The sequence below is a fragment of the Lonchura striata genome, chromosome 1, assembly GCF_046129695.1.
Source record: "Lonchura striata isolate bLonStr1 chromosome 1, bLonStr1.mat, whole genome shotgun sequence".
Classification (NCBI taxonomy): domain Eukaryota; kingdom Metazoa; phylum Chordata; class Aves; order Passeriformes; family Estrildidae; genus Lonchura; species Lonchura striata.
The window spans coordinates 136,452,298-136,478,875 of record NC_134603.1 but is presented as its reverse complement, the minus strand read 5'-3'; the positions used below and the strand labels follow the sequence as shown (position 1 = coordinate 136,478,875).

Genomic DNA, 26,578 nt, shown 5'->3' with positions numbered 1-26,578 from the left:
GCTTTTTTTACTCCCTAGGAAAGCGGAAAGCAATTTCTGTAAGCAGTATTGTTGCTTTCTTTAAAAAGTCAGTAAGAGCTGGCATGGCAGAACTGCATGAATTATTTAGGAAAAGTGTTTTCTGAATTTTCTTTGTCCATTCTGAACTGAGTATGGGTGATCTAGGAAGCTTAGTGATCATGGACAACTCACGTGAATGGGAGACTCTTGAGTGTCATAAAAATTTTATTTAGTCTCTGTAAGGTTAAATATTGATGGTAGGTAGAGAAAGGTCAATAGGATGAAATTTGATAAAGCAGCAAAATAACCTGAAAGCACAATAGATATTTTAATTACAACAGAGTGCAACATTTCTGTCTCCACCAGAGTCCAAGGCTCCTGTTATGCATTAAATCCCTTCTTTAAGTATTTTCTAAAGGGTCAACACTTACCTCAGTGAGGTAAAGGAAGAATGCTCATTCTCTCTGTTCTCTTCTCTTTTTGGATATTAGGAGAAATTTTTTCACAGAAAGGGTGGTTAAACATTGGAATGGACTGCCCAGGGAGGTGGTGGAGTCACCATCCCTGGACTTGTTCAAGAAATGACTGGACATGCACTGAGTGCTATGGAAGGCAGAGGAACAGGGTCTGCCTAGCAGAACTAAACCACAGAAGAGGCAGAGTGGCACAAGGGGAAAAAAAAAGTAAAAAGGAGAAAGTTTTTGTAGCTGGGATGTTTGTTATCCATCACTAATCAGTTTATATGTGGTTTCTGCGTGTGAGTGCAGACTACAAGGGATTTGTTAGATGAATACCAGAAATTCACAGTACGCATCTAAGCAGCCATAAACAACCAACAGCTGTTCATTGTGTGCTCTTAGTTTCTTTATTTTTTCCTAATTCCTGAATTTATTCAACCTGCTTTAAAGCAGCAAATTTTCCAATTCCTAACTTGCTTTCTTGGTGACATGTTGCGGTGCATTTGGGAAAATGGGCTATTATTTTGTCTCTCAAGCATGTGTATAGGTGAGACCTATAGATTTTGCTGCTGTGGTTTTATTCACAGCAAGATAACTTACAAATTCAAAGAAACCATTTTCTCAGCCGCCTTCATTTATATTTGAGTTATCTGGCATTGAAACCAAAACAACAGTACAAACAATTAAGATTTAATGAGAACTATTGCAAGGCGGACATTTCTATTTCTTAGAAAGTAATAGGTAATAAAAGAAGTTCTACTTTTAAAAAATCTTTCCAGGAAAACTCTGTAGTTTGAAATATGAATTCTTGCTAGAAAGAAATGTTGATGTTACAATCCTTAAAAAGATTTTTTTTTAGCCTTTGTTTGCAACTGCAAACTAAACTTTCTGTAAATATCATTGTTGCTTTTCAATCTGGTATTTTTTTCTTTTTAACTGACCTCAGAGTACTATTTCATGGGTGGATTGATTCCTTCCTAAATATTCTTATAGCAACTTTTTTCAGAGTCCATCAAGATCTAAGTATTCTTTACTCAACATTAATCTGTATTTCTGTCTTTGTTGTAACCATATCTGTTTCTGTCATTTTGAAGCTGTCCAGTTTCACAGTTCTGCCTCCTCTCTTCGGTATTCCCCTCTTTTACCACCACCATGTGATTGGCTTTTCTCATCTTTCATCCAAAGCACTGCAATATGTGTCATGTGGAGTTCCAACTGCATCAATGCTGTCCCTGGAATGTTTTCAAACAATGCCTTAAAAATGCACATCTGCTCTCTCTTCAATGCTTTTAACAACTATATAATGTGTTTATGTGAGATGAGCGGTATGTAGTATCTTAATCCAAATTCTATATAACACCTAAGATTTTCTTTTCCCAGAATGAACTCAAATATCTTTACTACTCTTCAGCCAATCTGCACTAAATATCAATTTCTTGGAATTATATGCTCACTCTTGGAACAATCACTAGAATAAATGCTTTTTAATTTCAACCACTTCAGCTTGTATAAATATGGCAGAGTGGGAGATAGCTACTGAAACTGAGAGCAATAAACTTACAAAGCGGTTGAAACTATTATTTGGATTTTTTACAAAGATTTGTTTCTTTTGATCCAGTGCAAGTATAGCAGTACCATAAAACTTTCATAAATACCAGAGAGCTAAAATTCATTTTTATTAAGAATAAATTGTTTTGAAATATCTGTAGCCTGAGAGAAGGCAAACACATATGTGTATATGGATTTTCCTGTGAGAAGCAACTCCTCACTTCCCTGCAATCATATAAAGTTTAATTTTCCCACTGTGAGATGTTTAGGTCTGATATTCATCTCATGTATATCCAGTTACACTAAGGTAGCAAATTGCTAAGCATAATAATGTCTGAGAGATATACTAAAACTATGACTTTTTTGCTTTACATCTGCTGCTAATTTAGACTTCTTTTCTGCTAAAAAAATATGGCTCTAATGTTTCTTGTGCAATAAGAATTCTTCATATTTTTCAGTTGTGTTTTTTTAGCCAGCTAGAGCATAACCAATATAAGAACTTGTCAAAGATGATCTGGTTCATATTACACATTTCAATAGTCTTTTGCCTGGAGTTATTTCAGAGAGAATGAGCTATTGAAAACACAGACAAGATTGTCCCTCCTCCTCCTGCCAAATAAATTGGGATTAAAAAAAAGAAGGATATGTAGGGGTGAATTTTTTTAAATTCACAATGGAACTAATTTTCTTCTCCATGCATCTTGATAAACAATATTTTTGTTAGAATGACTTATCTGTGATATATTAAATACTTGAAAAGTAGCCTGAAAATAATAAAAGCCAAAGCCATATTTCCTGTCAAAAACAAAACAAAACAAAAAAAAAAAATAAAAACAACCAACTGAATGCCACAAGATGCAGCCATGGCCATGGCCCATAAAGTGCAAACAATTGTTTTAGCAGTCTGCCAGCTAGTAGCTGTGAATAGCTCATGTAGAAGCAATACAGATGGAAATCCTTCAGTCAGACATGCTCTCGTGGTAGTCATTTTAAACTGTGTATCACCCACTTCAACTATAGGTACCTTGGAGTCTTAGTTCTTTGCCATCCTTCTGTCATTTAAAAGTGAAAGTCACACAGAATACAGGGTAATATTTTGATTGTTACAAAGAGTCCAGGTCTCAGCTACCAAATAGATGAATGTCACAAAAGCCATGTAAGTGTTATGTAGATTTTAGGAGTTTCTTCTGTCAGTTTTGGCTGAACACATTACAAATAACCCATGTAAAAATATTGAACAAAGTATTTGAAAGACTTCAGTCTTTCTTGGAACTTTTGTGCAGGGTCTTGATAGACACAGACCACAGTTTTCCCATAGGATTAGTAGTAGAGTCAGTGCTATTATTTGTTTCCCTCTCAACTTCTTCACAAATAAGTAAGAATTAATCTGTTTTACTTTGAATTGGGGTTTAGGCAGTATGTTTTCTTGGTTTGTTTTCTGTTTGCTTGGGGTTTTTAAAGTTTTTTTTTTTATTTATTTAGAGATGCTTCATTTCAGTCTTTCTGATGGGAAAAGTTAAGCATAACAAGGTTTTTGGCAGATTACCTTCCTGGTATACTTTTTATTCCTGGTGTTCTTCTGGCTTTGGTGAAGGCTAATTTTCCTCATTGTCATCCTGAATTGTGAATATTATTTATCAGGATAGGTAATCTGGTTTTAAAAAACTTCATTGTGGATTATATGTTACTTACAATGTTACTTACAATGTTTGGAGAAGCCAGAGTTTGAGAAGGATAAGGAGAAAGAAAAACATCTGTGAATCCATGAACATAAAAGTGTTCCTGAAAGTGTGTGTTCTTCCTTGACAGCTGAGTACAAGTTGATATCTTCATTCCCATCTTCCTGACTGAACCCAATAATTGTTAGGAGTATGATTCCTGGCTTTGGTCTTCAGCTGAATGAGCAATGATGAGAAAGTAATGTCTGACAAATAGGTGTGTGCAGAGAATGGTTGAATGAGGTTGACCTAAGCCAGAAAATAAAGCTGATATCCTATATGTGTCTTGGGCTTCTGCTCAGCTCACCCCGAGTCTCAGGAAAAAGGCTCATCTGGCTGTTGAGCCTTTTTGGCAGGTGCCAGCTGGCTGGTTGGCAGGCTGTTGTCAGGTGCCAACAGCCTTGTTAGGCTGCTGTAACTTGGCAGTGTTGATCAGGGTGTTAGTCTGCTATAAAAACCAAAATATGTCAGTACAACTCCACAGTGTGTGTGTTTAGGTGTAAATCAGCAGAAGGCAGACAGAGATTCTATTTGAACCATTGTACCCAGTATTTTGAGGGAGTTTGGGTCTAGCATGCCACAAAAGACCTTTGTGTGCCTCCTTGCTAAAAATCAAGCCTGTTAGCATCTGCCAGCAGCAGTAACAGAAGGCCCTAAAGTGCAATGTGCTTTCACATTGCCTGCAGAGAGGCACATACTTATTGTGATAGTTTCTTCCTTTTTTTTTTTCCTAAACAAGCATGGTACTACATAAAGAGTGAATATTTAGGGATCCCAGTCTTCCTTTGGTACAGTGAGATTGAAAGAAAAATCCCATGTTACTTACTGCACTGTTGCTTGATTTTTGATTGATTAGGATTGTGGCAACTGATTGGTATCTCTTTAGGGGAAAAAACTGGATATAATTTTCTACATTATACATGATTCCATGATTGCATGAATGAGTAGTACAAAAGATGGTATTTTTCTCTGCTATTGGCTATTACAGTAGCGTACTGACATTTATGGCATTTTTTCCAGAAAAGCTAGCATATTCTGTAGTAAAATCAGAGGGCAGATTGAATAGCTTTCAAAACCTCATACACTGGGCAAAGCACGATGTGTGATTGTCCTCAACAATTGCCTCCTGTTTTTCACGAGCTGTAATAAGTGTCTTCCAACTAAACTGAATTCAAGTTTTTTTCCAGACATATAATAATCACATATACTATTAGACTGCATTCTGAACTTTGGCAAAGGAGTCAAAGTACTTTTTTTCCTCGCTAACTTTGCTAGGTGTTCACAGAAGGGTTTGTTATTGCCCAAGCACACCCCCAAATGTTGTTTGTGAGGTGAGTGCTGAAGGGGAATGCCAGCTCTCCTGCTGACAGTAGAACACCATGAATTAATCCAGTTACCAGAAAAACAGTTGGCTGTCATAAAACATGGGTTCATCTGTGCTTTTCTAAATCCTCATAGCAGCCAGCATACTCCATCTATACTTGGATTTATTTCACTGTAGCCAGAAGTCTAACATTTATAAGGCAGTCACTGTTCCATCTTCTGTATTTATTATCCCTTAGCTCATAAAGAAGATTGTTAAGGAAAATATAAAGCAGTTTAAAACAGCACACTTGGGATATAAGTTTCTGTCTGTGTTCCTCCCAGGAAGAAAAACTTTGGTGAGGAGGGAACCTGGACAATTCTGTGGAAATTATTGAAAGGGCTCATTAAAAAAAATTGGCTTCTGTAGTGTTAAGTTTACTATAAGAGTCCTTATCTACTACACCAGTTTTAATATTCTACAGGTTGAAAGTTGGTATTCTTTGTCTCCATCTCTGAGAGAGTAAGTAATAGCACTATTGCAAGAGCTCTAATCACTAAGATTACAAATCAGATTACAGATTACAGATCACAAGTCAGACACCTATCCCTCTAAAAGCAGGAGGAAATAATTAGTTAAAAATAAGTAACCTAATAAATATACACACATTTTCTTTTTAATTTTTTACTGCTTTTTTCTGTAGTGGTCTGTTAGGAAAACTTGGGTCACATTTCTAAGACAGATTTCTAATCCTTCAATCAGCATTCTCAAGAAAACATATGATTTGAGAATCTGGGGTTTGATGATAAGCCCTACATATCACAAAACACCATGGGAGCACAGCCAGGTCATTATAGGAATTTACAAAGCAGCACAAAGCTCTTATAGTGACCAGGACTAAGCTGTTTGTTCTATGCATGCATTAAAGCATATTGGTGATGGAACACATAAATTACTAAAATTCTAGATTAAGACTTTCATAGATAATGATTTTAGGTAAACTAGTGCAGGAAACCTTTTGGATTTGTCAATACCAAAGCACAAGCCAATGGCAGAAAATTATTAACCTTTTCCTGCGTCCTGTTTCTCTGTTCTCTCCATGATGCATTAGGAACATGAGTCTGGAAGCTAGCTTTGGGAGTATTTATCCCACAGAAAATGTTTGCAACAGAGACCCTCCAGATGACCCAGAATGCAAACAAACACTATTACAAATAATAATGTTTTAGTAGTTAGAATGACTAGAGAACAGACATGGAAATGACCTACCTTAGACACGAAGGGTCTGAAGTGTAACTCCATCCCTTCCCCCTAAATTGTTATGCAATTAAAGAGTTAAGCATAAACATTGCTACACTGAAGCTGTGCTGTGTTAGAAAGCAGATCTCAGAGATCTGTGGCAACCAGCTTAAATGATTCTTTTACTTGCTATCTTAGTAATATTTATAATTAGTCTAAACCTGTCTATTTGATAGGAACTATTTAATTTCTTATATTTGCAACCTGTAGGACCTGAAATAGGGAAGTGGAGGACCAGAATGAATCCACAGGGTCACCAAATCCAGTCCGCAATTTAATGTCACTCCCCCTTTTTTTCTCCCTGTCTTTTTTTTGTTTGTTTGTTTAGTTTTTTTGTTTTTGTGGTTTTTTTTGTTTGTTTGTTTGTTTAAAGCTACGTAATGTGGACCTGTCCTTAAATTAATCAAACTGTATCTTAAGAACCAGTGGAATGTTTTCTCCTTTCTACATCTGTTATACTGATTGGATCATTGCTCTAGAAATTTAATTCCTGATAAAAATTCTACAAATCTGTACGTCTGAATTAGTCCTGTCACTGAGAATGTGTTCTATTTTTCCTTTCTTCATGCTTCTTGATGTTTATCTGCACTTGCTAAGCCAAACAAGTTAAGCTCTTCTAGTGTCTCTTGCCTACCAATCTACTAATTTCCTAGTATCTCCACAATCCGTCCTATTTGTTCTCGTTTGATTTTCAGAACATCAGTGCCCATGGTTATCCACCTTTTTACAGGTGACATGTTATCATTGCCTTGTGCAGTGGCATCAGGATTTCCTGTTTTGCCTGAAGACACCTGGCGCAGTTCACATTTCTTCTTGCCCTTTTTGTAGCCATAGCCCAAACTTTACTCATTGACTGTGATCATCTAATAGACAACAATTCTTCTTTCCAAACAAAATTTCATACTATTTTAAGCAAATATTTTTATTTTTAGACTTTATGTCCATGCTTTGTAAAGAGCTTCTTTTTAATTATTGCATAGATTCTACCTCAGCATTAGTTCACACTATTTTTTCTTCTCAGCTCATACATTGCTCACAAAAAAAAAAAAAGTAGTTCATTTAAACATTCAAATGTAAGACCTTAAGTAAAACTCTTGTGTCCTCAAATTCTAGGGATTATACCACTTTCTAACTTACTGTCTCTTATAGCCCAGAAAATAGGGAAAGAAATTTAGATATAAAATCCTCTCTAACAGGTTTGACCATGGAGAATAGTTGAAAATGATGTAGCTTCTCCTCATAGCTTGAAACTATATTTAGTTTCCATCACCACTGCTTTTCAGAAATTCAGGAATCCTGCCTTTTGTGTTCAGCAAGACATCCCTTTTAGTTTCCATTCTCTGCTTACTTGGGCTTTTAGGACAAAGCCATCTAGGCAGGTGAAACTGCTTCTATGTTGCCTATTTATTACAGACACAGTGTTCTGGTAAAAACTGAACAAATCAACTCAAATGTAAGAAATCCCATGAAACAGCTGGATTCTGGTCTTAGTTTATACTGTTGACATTCAGCAGTAAGATCTGTCCAAGAAGAGTTATAATGCACAGGAGCACAGGATGTTTGCTCCTCTGCCTGTTGAAAATAGAAATTTCCTGTTAATTTAGCAGACATATGATATTAATTTATCTTTGTTTCTTTTCTTTTTGAAGTTTGCTCGCACAACTACACTTCTGACACTGGCACGCTAACATCTCCAAACTACCCCAATAACTACCCTGTCCGGACTGAGTGCACCTACACCATCACAGTGGGAATAAACAGACACATCGTGCTGAACTTCACCGACTTCACCTTGGAAGGGAACAAACGCTGCACTGAGGATTATGTAGAAATCAGGTAAGGCTAATTATTTCTCCTGTCCTTAGGACTGATTGTATATTGTCCAAACCCACTTAAGCATGTTCAGAATCTTTATTCTTAACTATACACCTTGTTGCACAGTGTGAGAAATGGACTTACCAGAGAGCTTTAAAGGCTACATTTTCCTCCTCTCATCCTGCTCTGTTGTCAGCTTTCCCACTTGATAAATTCCAGTTGTGAGAGCAAGTGGAGTGTGTGGACTGTGTTCTCATGCACTGTATTTGGGTTGTTTTCCTTAGTGCAGAAACAAGGAGTTTTATTGTCTGTTTTGTGACCTATTCTCCATGATATTTGTAAAGTCGTGGCAGTCCGGTGAAGTTCCAGGTGACTGGAAATGGGGAAACATTGTACTCATTCTTAAAAAGGGTAGAAAAGAGGACCTGGGAATTACTGACCTGTCTGCCTCACCTCAGTGCCTGGGAATGACATGGAACAGATCCTCCCAAAGCTCTGCTAAGGCACGTGGAAGACAGGAGACAGCCAGCATGATTTCACCAAGGGCATTCTTGACCAACCCAGTGGCCTTCTGTGATGTAATGACTAATCAGTGGATTAATGAGAAACTATAGATGTCATCTGTGTAGACTTCTGTAAAGCTTTTGACACAGTCCCCCACAACATTCTTCTCACTAAGTTGGAGAGAGATAGATTGGATGGGTGGATGGCTTGGAAGATGAGGAATTGATTGAATTGTCACATCCAGAGAGTAGTGGTCAATGGCTTGATGTGCCTATGAGTTCTCTGACAAGTGATCCCTCAGGGGTCTGTTCTGGGATCAGAGTTATTTAATATCTCCATCAATGACATAGATAATGGGATCAAGTGCACCCTCAGCAAGTTTGCAGGTGACATCAAGCTGAGTGGTGCAGCTGACACACCTGAAGGACACAATGCCATCCAGAGGGACCTGGATAAGCTTGACCAATTGGCCCATGTGAACTTTATGAAGTTCAACAAGGCCAAATACAAGGTCCTGCTCCTGGTCTGGAGCAGCTCTCTATATCAATACAGGCTGGGGAGTGAACAGATCAAGAGCAGCCCAGGGGAGAGGTGAGGTGGTGGATGAAAAATCAGATGATATGGCAATGTGCCCTTGCAGCCCAGAAAGGCAGCTGTATCCTAGGCTGCACCAAAAGCAGCACAGGCAACAGACCAAGGGAGGTGATTCTGCCCCTCTGCTCTGCCTTGGTGAGAGAAACCCCACCTGGAATGCTGCATCCAGCTCCGGGGTCCCCAGCATAAGGACAGAGACCTCTTGGAGCAAGTTCAAAGGAGGAACATGACAATCAGAGGGCTGGAGCACTCTCATGTGAAAACAGGCTGAGAGAGCTTGGATTATTCATAACAAACTTTTTACAATGAGGGTAGTAAGGCACTGGTACAGGTTGCCTACAGAAGTAACTGATGCCCCATCCCTGGAAATGTTCAAGGTCAGGTTGGGTGAGGTTCTGAGCAACCTGATCTATTTGAAAATGTCCCTGTTCCTTTCAGAGTTGGGTAGCATAGATGACCTTTAAATGTCCCTTCCAACCCAAACTGTTGTATATTGTATATTCTATATTCTATATTTTATATTCTGTGTTCATGCTATAGTCTATATTCTATATTCTATTTCATATTCTGTTTTATATTTAGAGTCTTTAGACAGCAGCTACTCTAGAAGATAACAAGAGGAGCATGAAAATAATCTGCTATATTTTTCTATACTGGCATCACCATTAAACTTAGGATACTAACCTAGTGATTTCTAGGAGATTTTACAGGACAGAGACAAATAGAAGAGAGGAATATTTAGGAAGGTTGCCTGCTCACAGTACAGCAGCACCAAGTGCACATCCTTTCTGCTGCGTGGCTGCAGATGGATTTGCAATTTGCAGTGATGGTGCACCCATTCTTGTTCTCATGAGCCAGCCCTCTGGGTGAACCATATCTGAAGAATGCAGTGTGGTTTTGCAGTCTGAGCATGCTAAGAGTTTCCATTACCTCACTGAGCACCACAATAAAGCTCATCCTGAACATTAAACCAGATATTCTGTATGGGTTGTTCCTTGGTAAATTGTATCTTCTTTTTAAAACCAATAAAAAATCTGCTTGCTAAAGTTAAAGTATTGAGATTCTGAATTCCATCTAAATTAGCCGGGTTTTTTCAGCTGTACATACCAACTTGAGAAAGTTATGAAAATCTGAAAAGCTTTCTCAATATTTTCTAAGTAAAGCATTTAATTCTTTTTTTCTTTTTAGAAAAACAGTCTGAGATAAAATTCAATCTAACTTTATTTTAACAATTAACACTTTAATTTGGGGTGACACAAAAGTGATTTTTTTTTTCACTTTTTCAGCTTAGGAACATAAAATATTTATTTATAGCATAAATCTAACTCAGTTTTCACTGTGAATAGTTCAGCAGTGTTAAACAGGTTAAGATATGGACAGAACGTTCTAAGTGCAACTCAGCACATTGCTACTGCCATAATTGGATTTTTAGAATGCCTCTTCAAACCTGATACTGTTAAATGGGGTAGCTACACAGGTCTTAGGTGAAGTGCCACTCTCGTTTCTTGTCCTGAGATGTCCTCTGATAAACTGCATTCAGTCAACTAAGAAAATCGTTCATCTCACCACAGCTGCAGAGGCCAAGAAGCAAGTGAGGGGAGGTTCTGGCACACTTCTTCAACAGCCAGTAACATGAGACAGCAGCAAGCAGTTTAAGCTAGGAGGATGACAAGAAAACAGAGTTGCAAAGGCAAAGTAGAAATTTTTCTCAAAAGCAGCTGTAAACCTGTGAATATGCAATTGAAAGTATTACTTTCCACTTAAAAAGCATCATAGGGAGATCATACCATATGCAGGTATAAATTATCTGTTATTGTCCTACTGATCTGTAAGTTGATTGTAGTATGAATGTGCTTAAAGACAAGGTCAGGAAGCAATTGATAAACAGGTTGTCACTCTCTTTTTTATTCCCATAAGGCATGTGCAGAAGGCAAATCAGAAAATTAGTTGTGAATCCTGACTACAGTATGAAAAAATGTTACTGGAAATATTACTTAATTTTAAAACAGGAAAATAAGTAGTTGTAGAACCGATTCTGAAGACTAAAAAAATATTTCAAAATATGCATCACATCAGTGAAATGAATTCAGGAATGAATTCCCATTTGTAAGGTGGCAAATAAACATGTTTTTTTAAATAAGTCAGCTCATCTAGGTTTGCGTCAGGCTAAAGAGTGAGGAGTGATCAAATTACTATTTCAAAGTTTACCTTTGGTTGCCCCAATGATTGTCACCTTGTGGAATATAGAGAATCAAGTCTACCTGAGACACTTCTCAAGCTTGTCATTGTGTTGACACACTCAGGCTGCTGAGATGAGAGAGTGATGTGGTTGTGGCAAGCAGGTGGTTGTGGCAGGGCTTACTACTGCAAGTAGCAAGACTTTGCTATTTGGTGGCAGTATTTCTGTTGAAGAGCCAGGATCTTTCCTAGGCCTGAAAGAATCACAAGATTTTTTGATTTGCTAGCATTTCTCATGGTATCTCTCTTTTTCTTCTTTACCATTCTAGAGATGGAGGCTATGAAACTTCTCCTCCTCTTGGAAAATACTGTGGTACAGACCTGCCTCCTGTTATAATCTCTCATGGTAACAAGCTGTGGATAAAGTTTGTAAGTGATGTGTTTGGCACAAGAAAGGGATTTTCAGCAGAGTGGGATGGCACCTCAGCAGGTAAAATGACTGCATGAAGTATAGAACTATTTTACACATCTTATTTTTGATCTTTGTATTTAATTTCTCACCTTTTCCCCCTCATTTTTTCTGTATCAAATATTCTAAAGTCTGTCTGCTAATTATATGGTGACATGTATGCATGTTGTTAAGAACAAAGATATTTCCTGATCTTTGGGCTTTCTTTTTTACCAGAGAAAAGAGCATACTATTCCCTAGATATAAAGTAGCTCAAATTTCCTCTTATGTTTAAGAAAGCAATAATTAAGAATATAATGAAGAGGTTTCTAATTTCTAATACTTGTCTATCAGAAGCACCCTTCAAATTAGATAGGTAATACTTCTATTTGCTATGGGCTGTCTTCTGCTAACAACATTAATGGCTGGATGCAGATTTTTGGGGCATTACTGAAGATGTTCAGGGCATGTGAAGGAAGTCAGTAGTAAGAATCATGCATGCCTGGTTTAATTCTCCCCTCCTCTAGTTGTAAAATGTTGCTTTGCTTTCTCTGCTATTTTCAGGTTGTGGTGGGACTTTCATAGCAGCTTCTGGCATCCTCATGTCTCCCAACTACCCTATGCCATATTACCACAATTCAGAGTGCTACTGGCTGCTCAAAGGGAACCGAGGAAGTCCATTTGAAATCCAGTTTGAGCAGTTCCATCTAGAGCATCACCAGAAGTGCAGCTTTGATTACCTTGCGGTAGGTGCCCTGGGACCCTTTGCTCAGCAGATGAGTATGCTGAGTACAAAGGCAGGAAAAACACAGGGCCTTGGTTTTAAACGGGTTCTAAGTGAACAGACTCAGCATAGGAAAGCTCCTTGTTGTTAAGAACAAAGATATTTCCTGATCCTTGGGCTTTCTTTTTTACCACAGAAAAGAAATCCTTGCCTCTCATGGCTCTTCATCTCACAGAGCCATGAGAGGCAAGGCAGCAGTGTCTGCCTAGCTGGTGGTAAGAAAAGGACTTATGTCTAGATAGAAAGAATTTGGTAGACAGAAACAAGAATCTGTCTGTATCTTTTAAATTTCTGTGTTTTGAACCAAGACCTTGGTATGCTTTCTTAGTAAATTACATGGAACAAAGGACAATGTTGTCAATAACCATATTGTTAATACCAATTTTCATATTTGAATTGTTGCATAAATTATTTGAATATTTCTAATGAAATTGGAATTGAGTGCAGTGTTCCCCTCTTGGTGACTAAGCCCCTAAAAACCCACTAGTATTCAGTTACTAGCTTCCTGTTTTTGCTTGTTTCTGAAATGCCTGCCAGGCTTCCTCTGAACAGAAGTGGAATTTAACCTCTTGTATACCCAGTAACATTTCCCAAAGTAGACATTTGTCAGGGGGAATTGATCAGAATAGTGATGTCATCAGGTTTATTATCTTTTCAGTTTTGTTTTGTTTTTTTTTTTTTTTTTTTTTTTGTATTTTTTTGGTTTTGTTTTTGGTTTTTTTTTTTTTTTTTTAGATATATGATGGCAACAGCAGCAATGCTAAACAGCTAGGTAAATTTTGTGGGGATCAGATACCACAAACCATCCATTCCAGTGGAGACAGCGTGTACATAAAACTAAGGACAGACAACAGTCTGCAAGGTGGAGGTTTCTTAGCCAAATACAAACAGGGTAAGTAAAGGAAGAGGAAATGTTTCTACAGCTCATGTTGTCTGATCATGTCTGCTTGCAGCCCATGATCTTACATATTTATTTGCACAGTAAAATCTACAGAGCATACCAACAACCCAGATTTTCTATTCTGGTACAGTTACAGAGACCTAAAAATTATCTGCCCTGTGATGGAGATATTCTCCTCCTTAGAGGAAAGCTAGTAAGGTGGTTCTATTTCTATTACCTGCACCAGTAGTGCTTACCACTCCAGATTTACTCAGAATAACAAGTGCTGGAAGTCCATAACAGGGTAGATTTGACTGTTCTTGCTCTTCTGCTCCTTCAGGCTCCTGACTTTTTAAAATAGAAGGCAGGTATGGCAAGATTCTCTGATCTTAGAGCTGCTTTTGAAGAAGGATGACAAAGGATAATTGAATTTCTGTCAGCCAGACTGCATTATTGTGGGTGCTTGGGATAATTTAGCCTATCGGGAACATTCTAAAAAGCTTCATTTATTAATATCTTGTGGTAAGGGTAATACTTTTCTTGCAAACATGTTTTTGTAAAATAGCACTACCCCAGAAATATCAGAATAATAGCATTTGGAGAAAAATACAAGAAGACACATGACAAAGTTATTTTTTCCCAGTCATAATATGAATATAGGCCTGGTGTTTACTTTTCTCTTTATACACTTTACATTTTTTTACGGTTAAATGCATGTTGGAAAATGTGTAATTTCATCACATACAAAGTGATTTGCAAGCATCTTTGTGTCCTCTAAATATGACATGCCCAAGCAACAAAGATTGTTGTAGGTTTATAGATGTGAAGTTGTCCTGGGTTTGGACAATAGTAAATGGGTTACAAAAACCAGAGCTATTCATCCATGCGTGACACATGCAGTAATTAGAAGAGGGAGGAAGCCTTGGCTCATTCCTTACAGATATCACTGCCATGTACTTTTCAGACTGCAATGTCAAGAGGATATATTAGAAAAGGTTCCCCCTGCCTTTCATTAATTAAACAGAAAGAGCACTTTCAAAGCACTCAGATATAGAACCTGAGCTATCAGATAATGTGATTTACATTCATATTTAATTCCTGAAGATGCATCAGAGAAAGCTTTTAATGGCTTGCCCAAAAGCTAAAATTATGTAGGCAGTATGTTGTAAAATAAGGAAGCTTAGATACCAGATACATTTGCATGTACATGAAAGAAATTTAATGATTAATTGGAAAATGTTGCAAAAGAAAACATGAAGTTATTATTCAAAGGCACCTTTGTGCCTGATGTGTTTCTAATAAACTCCTGATGGCTGGGGGTAGCAGATTTTACCTGTCTTGCATTCTTCAAAACCCATTTTCTGCTCTTTGTCCTGCCCTTTCAAAAAGTCATATGCTTCAGAGTAGCTTTGCAGACAAGCTCCACTCTACTCCACCTGATCCTGACCTTCAGCTGTGTCCCAAGCATTTTGAAATACTGAAAGCACAGACCTTTAAATCACTTGGATATAATAAAAAAAGTGCAGGAGGTAGGTGTACTCTCTGTGGTGACAGACAATAGAACAGATATACAAGTGAATCTCAGCTATTTCTGCTGTTCAAACACTGCAGATTTACTGCACAAACCAAACAGACTGGTCTGCTCCCTGCCTCCTGCCCACTTCCCTGTGCCTTAATTACACTGCTCTGCTCCCAATACACTTTATGTGCTCTCTCCAGGCAAGGGATTGCCCACAATGATATTTTTTGTTTTTAGGGAAAGGTAGATACAGGAAAATGAGACTCACTGACCTAATGCCATAATTGTAATAGTGTTCTTTATCTAGTTTAGTTTATTTTCATTTTCTCTACACTTCAAGGAAAGCTCTTATTATCCGAGGTGAGTGTCCCGTTCTTATGCTAGGATGCTATTGAATGTCTCAAAAGGAAAATTATGGCTCCTTTTAAAAAAATTTAATTATCACATTCTCTTCCTGGGGCTAGAAAGCCCAATACTAGTAGTGTACTTTCCATTAGTTGTTTTAGCTAGGGATCATAATTTTTTCCTAGTTAGCAGAAATAAATCACTTTTGTCTATTTGTCAATATTTGTTGAGCAGCTCCCCAGATTGTTTCAAATTACAAGATACATTTCTATGGTTAGTTAAAAAAAATAAAAAGAAAATGTGTTTCATGAATACGCGTGTATTTAGACTTAAAGAAGACTGCCCAAAAATATGTATGTTCAAAAATATGTACTGGTGGGTCTGCAAGTGTCAGAAAAGAAGGTCATAATAATGCTGAAAGATGCGAGATTGAATAGCTAGAGTTTTGGTTGAAACATATACAGTATGTTCTTCAAGAGGTCACCATTCTCTTTCTGCATGGCTTCTCTAATCTGAAAAAAAATATAAAAAATATTTCTCATGTTGTAATGCTATCAGTAACTTCAATTAGTAATTTTTGAGATATTGGATTAACAACATTGAAGAAAAACAATCTATTACCACTTTTTTTTTTTTTCAGTTTGCCATGAAGTGCTGACTGTTAATCATAGCCATGGCATATTGGAAAGTTTAAATTATCCAAATAATTACCCATTAAATGAGCACTGCAACTGGACTATCCAAACCACCAAGGGGAACACTCTGAACTATAGCTTCACAGCCTTTGATTTAGAAGATGGATCTGACTGCGATCGTGACTTCTTGAAGGTATGTGCCCAGATTCTAGAAACAAGAAAAATCAAGTCTTTAACAATACAGAAAAATAAAAAGATTGCAGAAGAGCAAGGGAAAATTTATCTTATCTAAATTTAACCATTAAAGCTCAAGTGATAAATCCAAACTATTTAACTCTGTTTCCTCAGTGATCAGTAGGGAGTGAAGCATTGCTGCCTCAAGAGAGGTGTATGCCTCTGAGAGGAGGAATTACTCTGCAGGTGCCTGGGTTGCTACAGTCTGATTTCCACCTTAGGTTAGATGCACTGGCTTTTATGGGAAAAGTGAGATGTTGTGATTCCAGCTTCATGCAAAGAAGGGGGAATCCTGAGATTAGTAAATGGATTGCAAAACGACAGTGAATTCAGTTATTTTCCTCTTGTTTTTATCTGAGAAGGAATGAGGAATGTTCAAAAACTTTGATAAATGTCTACATTTTTAAAGGGAGTGTTCCTGTATCTCTTGTTTATTCTTTACATATTTCATCTGTATCTTTAAAGGGACTAAAAGAAAATGAATGTGCCCACAAAAAAAAAAAGTGATATTTTTAGGCAAATGAAACCATAGAGTTAATCTAAAGCCAAGTACCCTTAATTTTAATTTCCTCAAAAAAATATTTCAAGGATAAAAAGAAGTTTTCTCAAAATTTTCTAGGAAAACTGAAAAGTTACTTTCTCTCAATTTGGTACTTAGTACTGTAGAATATAGAGGGTAGTCATGATCACTCTATACTGTGGATTATAATCTCCTGGCTACAATTCTGCTATTTTGCTGGACTAATTCATCCTTCAGATCTCACCCTTGTACAGGATGCCAGCATACAGCCCCTGTGCTCTACTTAGGTTTTTGCACAAGAGGAACTGAAATTTAGAGAAATCTTAGAGAAGACAACTTGCAGCCAGGGATAGGACTATGGAATAGTACCTGTATTTCTAGGGATATTTACACCAGGTATTGCAGAAGGTTCAACAACAGACCAGTTGATGGCCTAACCTGTTCCTTGTAGATGTCCTACCTCACTCCCTTTACCTTGTTACTATGGCAGCTTTCACAGCTCAAAATTGGTAGTAAGTTGGCAAAAGTGATGTTCTTCCAGCTTTTTTGTCTTTGTGACTAGGAATGAAAAGAATAGACATGTGAAGAAAATAAACAAGGAAGCACTGTATTGAGAACTAACTATTAAGCCCTGGTTTGTTTTTGTGAGGAGGCTGAAAAAGAAACATTGGAGCCAAGGGGAAAAGCCAGTGTTAGTCTCAAGATGCCTAAAGCCTTGACCCATGGAAAGCAGGAACCCTGCACACAGTAGCCAGCCTGTGAGGAGCAAGAAACTTGCCAGATTCACTATTGTGGACATAAGTCAGGGGTGGAGGAATAGTGCCAGGAGCAAGGACCTGATCCAAGGCACTTAAAAGAACAGAAATAAAACATATTGGAGAGAGTAAGGAGACAGGAGCACTCTTTGCTTAACAATTTTTCAGTGCTTTCAATCAAAGAAAATACAGACTAAAAGAGGTATTAAAAAAAAAAAAAAAAACAAGGGGAAAATAAAGTCATGGAAGTGTGTTAAGGAGGCTTTTATTCACAATTCATGTTACTTACAAGTCTTTCTCCAAATGCCATTAAGAAATACCACTTGGAAAAGATGTTCTCATTTGGTTGTTGCATGCTGCACAAATATGTGCCATAGTGTAAAAAGAGAAGGAGGTTGAACCAGCCAGGGAATTGAATAGTGTTTGTTCCCACCCTGCATCTTGCGAAAGGGGAACGTATTGGCAAGGCTGGGAATGTGCTGTGGTGTAGGGGAAAGGGGGAATAATCTGAAACAAGCATACAGTTCACTTTTGAAGCAGCCTGCAGATATTGGGACTTTTCTGTTTGAAATCCATGTGGAGTCTGACACTGCTGCAAATAGGAAAAACAGGAAAATTAAAAGAAACCTCATAGCCATTCAGCTAAAATAAATTACTTTTCTGCCACATGTCAGTTTTGAGATCCCTTTTTTTCAGTGAGGTCTGAGAGGGGAAAGATCTGATGCTCTCTCTGAGTATAACAGAGACATAAACCTGTTCACTGTAGTCTAAGTAGGTGTAGCAGGGACCACACACCAGAGCCTCTCACCATTTTCTTGAAGGAAATGGGAACCTGCTGCTCAGACACTTTCCATGTATCTATGCTCATGAACCACAGTGGCCACTGATGCTGATCAAATGTTCTTTTCCCTGGGAGCTTTTAAGGGTCCCTTCCCCTGTCTTGTTTTGGGTTTGTGGCAGCAGCTCTCCCACCTCAGGCACTTGCAGCAGATAGCAACACTCTCTTTGTCTTCTTAGCTCTGTGGCAGCTCTGACAGTAGCAGCATGCTGCTCCATGGCAGCTAGCAAATGGCAGTCTAGGTGACAATGTTTCCTCCTACTTGCTGGGAGGCTGGGGACAGGAAGGACAAGAGTTAGCTGTTAGGTTGGATTAGCTGATGATCACAGCTGTAGTGGCAGAAGGAGTAAGGTAAAGTGGTATATGATGCAAGAGCAAGACTAAATGTTGCAGAGATGTTATGGCAGAGGCATGACCTGCCTTAGAAAACTTCTGTTAAGAAAGGGCAGTTGCAAAAAAACCCCATAAGTAGTAAAGCCATCTTTAAAAGTTAGCATGAGAAATAGATTTATGGACATGTGAACATATTTTTATAATCTCAAACTAAAGCTCTATTTTTTTTTTTTTAAATCTTGCTGAATTCTGAAGGAAAAATCAAAGTGCTTCATGGGGTGGGGACAGCTAGACTGAGCAAGCTGTTTTCCTGAGTACTGCTGAACCTTGCTTGCTAAACAAAATGCTTTTGGTCCCAGTCTTTATACTGGAAAAGGGCCTGTTCTTCAGCTTTGTGTTTAATTATGACTGACACTCTGACCCAAACCCACATAAAAAGAGCATTTTGCCTCATGACTAATTCAGTCAGATATACACAGTTAAATAGCTATTTTCTCCCTAGCTTAGTCCACATGTGAGTCAGAAGTTATATGTGTAATGTCAAAACCAAAAATTTCTACACATGGGTATTCCTAGTGATTTTCAGTTACCAAAGATACTATCATGCCATAGAGCAAATAACTGTTTCACATTAAGGGCAGGAAAAATATAGTCAGCTGTCCAGTGAGTACAAGTACAAATACAATGCATGGTTCTTCTAGACTGAAATTCAGTCACATCTGTACAATGAGAAGTCAACTGTGTATTGTGTTACCTATTTCCTTTTCTCCTTTGATCATGGGAGGCTTCTTGTCAGCTAGGCCACCATTCCACCAGCTGGCAGGTGTTACTCCTGGTGAGCAGCATTCTCTTTCTGCAGGGAGCATTGGGTGACTCCAGCTTAGTCTGGTCTGGGCAGGACCTGCATCTCCACCACTTTAGCATATGCAACTATTTATACCTGTGTCAAGTGGGAAGGAAAAAACTCTGTTCCTCTGACTTTGGGGCAATTCTCTGCCTCTGTATGTAGGTGCCAGAAACTGAGAAGGGGCAATGTGGGAGGGAAGCAAAACTGCAATTTTTTATTATGTCAGTCTCTAGGATGGATCTCATAGGAGCACTTACCAAACAAGTGAGCACTGTGCAGTGTTTCATGTCCTGTCAGAGGATGTTGGCTCATCAATAGTAATACTCATAGGATGTGTGACATTTTGGAAGGAGTTTTGCAGTGAAGTTGCAAGAATATGATATTAATTGCTTCTGATAAAGATATGTACAGAAGTGACAATAATAAGATACAAGACATACCAAATAGCAGAACATCTGCTGGTGATGCTACACTAACTATAATTAGATTGGATGGTCTTTACCTTATATTGCTTGCTGTGCCTTGGCTAAATAACCTGACATTAGTCTTTCTAGAGGAGTCATGGGGCTGTAAGTAGTGAGATATTGCAGGCAATGACATAGAAATGTCACTTTCCTCTACATTCATCACCTTATTAGCTGAACAAGCATATATTTAAGTCCCCATCCTTAATGATGAATTACCTTCTTATTTGGTATGGCAGAACACAATCTCTGGGAAGGCAAAGTAGGAAGAATATAATGTTTTTGCCTTGAAGATCAGAGTCCTACTGTAGAACTGACATATGCTCCTTCCTTATATAAGAAAAAATATTATTTGAAAACCACTGATCATTCTTTCAGTGACAATGTCCTTCTATGTTTGTCTGCTGAGAAAGTACTACCATCCTTTGACATCCTGTTTAGCATCTACTTTTATTAATTACAGGATTAGGTATGATATTCTCCAATTTAGTACTCCCACAAAAGCCATGCACTGCTCCCCTTCCCCCCTCCAATGGGAGGCACAAAAGGCAAAGATCAATAAAAGACATAAGAAAATTAACAGTATCAGCAACCATATTAATGACAGAGAGTATAAGAAATTTTTCATACAGGCAAAAATAGACCCCAAACTGTAACAGACAATACCAGACAGCTCTCCCTCTGCCAGGTTTTCTAGGCCAGAATGAGCCTCTTCTTCCTGGCCCTGTTCCCTGCCCCTGGCAACTAAGTGAGGTGGTACAGAACAACCCCTCTGTCCTGGCTATGCCCCCTCCCACCTACTGCAAATAAATTAACCCTGTCCTGGCCAGAACCAGGATAAGGGCAGACCTTGCCCCACCTTTTGCAAGATGTCTGATAAGCAGATAGTAAAATTGTGTCAGACAGCAAGACAAGTTTCAGAGCTCTCTGTCAAAGTTACACCCCTTTTTTCTGTGCATCTGCTGGGTTAATACAAAAGAATATCCTATGAGGGCAAACAACTGTCTAATAAAAATAAATGCCTTTCTTCTGCTGCAGGCCAGGGCAGAGTTCCACTTTGGACCAGAGCACCGCCTTGCTTGCTTACTGTCAGTGTGCTTAAGCAGCCCAAACTCTTTCAGCAACTGGGCTCAAAGTGGTTAAAATATATTGCACAATTATATGAGAAATATTATTGAATGAATACAGTAATTAATATGGCATCTGCTCCTGAGAATGGTTTAATTTCCTTTTGGTAGTAGCAGGATATGTTTCCCCCATGCCCCCCCTCCCTTTTTTAAACCACAGTAGCATTCCAGGGATGTACAATAATATCCTTTTTCTCCATCTGGGAATACTGCATTAGATAATTGTTGCTCACACTCATCTGGCCATCCTCTTTTTTTTTATTAGCTTAACATAAAAATATCTTACCCTGTTTCTAGTTTTACTCCCTCTTGCAATTAGTAAATATGCTTAAACTATATTACCATTATTACATTTTATTTATGAGTGTGTCTTTCTAAAGTGCTTCAGGAATTCTTCAAGCACAGGGAATGGCTTTTCTTATGGCCATGCATTGATTTACAAAATGTCACTGGTAGTACATCTCCCTGGAGAAGCAGATGATGTATGAAATATACCCACCCAGGTCCTGTACCCAGACATCAAATCACAGCCTGCTGGCCACACTGCCATGGTATCCATTAACATATTATCATGAGAGCTGGCAGCACAATAGCACATCCCTGACTTCCTTCGGGGGGTTATGGGCCTCCACAAGAAGTCCTTCAGAGTAAGACTGTAAGGATAAAAGTGACAATTCTCCACATGTGCCAATACATATATTTGTAATATACCAATGGTGCCAGGCTTCACCATTGGTATATAACAAAATCTTAGCCCATACACTGATTTTCAATGAGAGATCTGGATGTTTAAAAGGAGAGTGTCAGGCCAAAAAGCTGTCCACCCTAAACAAGACCAGCTCAGATTTTTTGTTTTTCTAATTGCCTGCATTGCCAGAATCAAAGTACACTTTGGCTTTGCTGTTTGAAAGGTTACGTAGAAGCAAAATTACAAGCGCACACAAAACCCCTGACTCCTCACAACAGTTAAATCTGTAGTGATGACAGGGTTGCCTGGTGCCTGCAGAAACCTCAGATGACAAGAAGCATGAGTAAAGCCAGCACAGACTCTTTTGGATGCACAGAATGAATCAGACCTTCATGGACTTGGCATTTTCCACACCCTGACAGCTAATAGCAATGTGACTTAGCCTGTTCCTTCAGAAAAAACACATGGTACAATGAAATGCCTGTGAAATACCACCACATGATGATAGTGTGCACAGCCCTTGTTGCATAAAGAGTATTTGGGGCTCATCTAGTTGTAGCTGGATTCTTGTTTCCTTTGTCCTTTTTCTTTATTCTAGATTTTGCTGGAAAGTCTGGCCATTATACGTGAGATCTGTCTGCTTATAACACCCGGCACAGGCATGGCAACAAAAAAGTTACATTGTGGCTGGAGAAACTCCATTTAAATCAGCCAAAGCTTCCCCTCATCAAAGGGCAGACCCCAGACAGCTCAGAAAAAAACACCTTGGACTTTGGGGAAGATCATGTGCACCCACTGCACTGTTCCCACAAGCCAGCCTGAAAGCCTAAGAGGCTTTTCCCCCCTTTTTTTCTATCTCCATTTGCTGAGACCAAGCTGCCACTCTCCCTAGTGTCCATAGATATGCATGATGCAAATTTTCTCAAAAAGGGGGGATTCCCAGAGCCCCTCCTACCCTCTCTGGCCGTTTGTGGTGTCAGTGTGATATTCCCTCCCCTTACAGTTCATCTGGGCTGGCGAAGCACAGCCCTGGGCACAAGTCAGCAGTGCTGCAAACTGCGCTGGATTTTTCAGAGCAGGCACACTTCTCCACCCCTTTAGGCACAGCTCCTCCCTTCATAGGCAACTTTTCACACAGATTTTCACTGAAGAGTAACTTTGGAAATATTATTGTCCAAGCTCAAAAGCAGTCCTGTTCCCCCCACCATGAGTGGATTCTCGCTGCTGAGGAACCGCCTTAGTTTCTGCTTTGAGGACAGCAGTCACTCTACCAAAATAGCAACAGCCTCATCACCAGGAATGTGATCCCACTGCCTCAAAGGCGTGGATCCCCAGGCAGTCCCTTGGTCAGCAAAAGCTGCAGAGACACTTTAGGGACCCATCTGGATTCTGTCCACCACAGCATGGGGATTAGGAGGAGGTGCCTCTCTGGTAGAGCTTTGGAGATTTAGAATGACATGCTGCAAAAATAAGGTTTTGAGTGCAGATTTTCAGATGTGCTGACTAGGTGGATGTCTCCTAGGCATTCCTTTCTTCAGCAGCAGTTATTTCCTGCTCCTGTATCTAAAACAATTTTAAAATTTAATCCAAATATACACCCTGCATTTCTTATATTCTTATAATTCACTCATTGCTAACAAAATACTGCTTTCATATAATTTCAAAAAATAAACCTTCCCTAGAAAGACAGGAATGAGCAGATATGACTGTGGTTAAAAAAATCTCACTTTTATTTGAGCCTGATTGTGTGGAAGTGTCAAGGTTCCATGCATTCAGTCACTCAAAGTCTTAATCTGCCTTTGTTTCTGTGAAACACTGTCATCGTGGTGCTCAGCTAACGCACTGAGCCACATCCTGGAGCTTTAATTTATTTGGATTTTCCTCTGGCTGACAGACCTGCAGGTTCTTAAGTTTGCACTCTACCCTTCTGGAAAGAAATGTGTTGCTTGGAAATTAATTATTTTTGTTTGTGTTAATTCTTGTTTTAACCATTGATGGTGATCTCTCTTTAGACTACATTCTATTACTTGGATGAGGATTATATTGCCTGGTTTTTGCTTATTTTTGTTTTCTGATAATATATTTGTGGCAATGCCATCAAAATTTCCTTTCCAGAATTTCTTTTCCTTTCATTTCCTTTCAGGAAGAGCTATTCAGAAACCTGTAATCACTGCCTCTGGTGTTCAGATCCAAACAATCCCATATCAGCTTTCCCACTTCTAGGAGGAAAAGGATGCTTGCGTGTGTCAGACTGCCCTAGAGGCTCTGAGCATGGGTGGGACACTCATGGCTCTTTTGGTCTGATCCAAGGCAATGCCTCCTTTCCTGAGTTCTGCATATGCAGCCCAGAGCTGTTGCTGCTAGTCCCTGTATTAAGGTTTTCTGACAGCAAATAGTTTGTTTCAAGACTCAGTTGGAGACAATTATTAATATAATTGTTCATTATTATGATGATTTCATGACATCTGATGACAGTATTGTTTGCAGTACAATGAAAGAGAGCTGTCATATTCATAGAGTATGAATACTGATCTAATCTAATATTTAGATTTAAATCTAAGATTTAGATTTAGATTTTCCCCTCATAAAATTGAAAGTTTGGTTTTGAAGACTATCACCTCTTGATCAAGACTGTGTTACTATTAACTAGTGTATATAAGCAGCTTTTTTCCAGAGATTATTAGGCATGGGCTTTTCCTCTGCAATGTTTTTCCTGTTTAAAAAATAAAATAACTATGCCTTTTCATATAAATAACATTCTCCAGGAGAAAACTGATATTTTGCCCTAACAATCCCTCCCCACCCACCTCCCTGCTCCCCACCCTGTAGTTTTCTGCCAGGAAAACCGAACAGATGGAGTCTTACTACCAGTGTGAAAGGCTCACTTTTGCAAGACAGAGTAAGCTTGACAAGGCAGTCGGCTAGAAAATTGTCCCTACCTCGAGTATGTCCAACTGGAACACATTTCAAGTTGATTTTTCCCATTTTTTATAGATCTTTATTTCTTCCAAGTAGAGGAAACCTCGTTTGCCAGTCAGCTCAGTCCTTGAGCCCCTGCTCCAGTTCTGGTAATGAGCTTTTCTGTGACACAGGTCATGCCCTTTTGCTTTGCTCCTCCAAAGAGAAGTGAACAGCTGTGGCCTCCAGGGCATCATTATTGATGTTAGTGACATATTTCCAGGCTGAAGAGTCAGAAGAGCCAAAATGCGATACTGGTGACCATGGTGTCCCCCAGGAAAGGTACCCAAGCCAAACCCTTCCTGAAGCTTTTCCTAGTCCTACTTTCCCAACCCCATTCTAATGTACAGCAGATTATTTTCAGCTCCACTTCACTGTGGAGCAGTCACACAGCTTGATTCATCCCTTAGAGAGCTGGTACCTCCCCTTTTTACCTTCATGTCAACCTATACACTTGCTCCTAGGGAGCCTGGTAAAGGATTTCTTCTAACAATTATTGAGCCATGCTTAATAATTAATTTGAACATAGCCCATCCCCACCTGGACCCAGTGCCAGGGTGCAGGCCAGTGAAATGCAGTGTTCTGCTTGCTGCTGGGCAATTGCTTTGCTAAAAAGTAGAAGGTAAGGATCTGAACATGTGTTGCTGGTGTTTGCCTGTTTTGCTGGTTGAATTGTCTGCCAAAATCATTATGAAGCGCTTGGATTTTCTGGTGGAGGCTAAAAGGTCTGAACAAATAAATATATTACAAAACAAATATATACACAGAAGAGAACAAGCACTTTCTTCCCAATGGGGAGCTGGAAGGGAGTCAAATCACCAGTTCCTGAAGTAAGTATAGTGCAGGAGTGACTGCCCCAAAGTCCAATTTGCCTTGCACTACCATGAGGAGTATCTTGCCTCATGTAGACTGCAGAAGAACCTTCCCTCAATTTGCAGGAGTTTAAGATAACACAGCTGACAAAGCAGGACCTGACAAGAAACATTATCTCAGAGATCATGAGAGAAATTATGGCTTATGAGAGCTGTGTTCAGCTTCAGTTTCCCTTGCCTGTGTTTGTGTGAGAGCAAAAGGTGGTTTGAGAAGTTCAAAATGCCCTGTGAAAACACACAGCTGTTCCCTTCATTTAGAAATGAAAGACAGCTCAAAAAACCCAGCTGTAATTCTAGCAGTTGTGGTTCTGCCTCTCTCAATGAGTTGCAGCTGGCCAGGCACTCAAATTCCCTGTGAAATGCTGCTCTGAACTCAAACCCACGGGCAGCACGGCACGAAGGATTGCTATAGTAACCATGCTTTGTGGCTAGAAAAACTGATGGATTGTTTTCAGAGGAATGACATAGAAATATGGCATTCTCTGTCTTAGATAAAAATAATACTCTCTTGATGAATCAAATTGCAGAAGATGCATGAAGCTTTTTTTTGTTGTTGTTTGTATTTGGAAGTTTCTAGGTATGATTTAGCCCATAGTTCTTTAGAATGGGTTTTCATTTGTAATCACTAGAGCTAACAATACACTGTAAATATGTATCTTGACATAGTTTTAGCTACTCTTCAGAATATCTCCACATTGATACATTCTTCACCATTCATATTTTTCTGGTGTAAGATTTCCATGGCTTGAAGCCACAGAAATATTAGTAGTATATACCACAAATTAATCAAAGGAATTACTATTTAAAAATCTAATTGGATCTGACTTGATTTTGTTTTTCTGAACATACGCCTTGAAAGAATGCATAAAACTCTCACCCTGGCTTGGATGAAGGTCATAACTGTAATGCTGGGT

The 26,578-nt window shown here is 38.8% G+C and overlaps 1 protein-coding gene across 1 annotated transcript in view; it reads left to right on the top strand.

Moving 5' to 3' along the window:
• Positions 1-26,578, top strand: part of CUBN (cubilin) — a 141,967-nt gene that overhangs the window by 28,189 nt on the left and 87,200 nt on the right. The window contains exons 23-27 of the mRNA XM_077781257.1: positions 7,976-8,162; positions 11,747-11,907; positions 12,430-12,611; positions 13,385-13,541; positions 16,034-16,221. Of these exons, the coding sequence (XP_077637383.1) occupies positions 7,976-8,162; positions 11,747-11,907; positions 12,430-12,611; positions 13,385-13,541; positions 16,034-16,221 (875 nt within the window). The remainder of the gene's footprint in view (positions 1-7,975; positions 8,163-11,746; positions 11,908-12,429; positions 12,612-13,384; positions 13,542-16,033; positions 16,222-26,578) is intronic.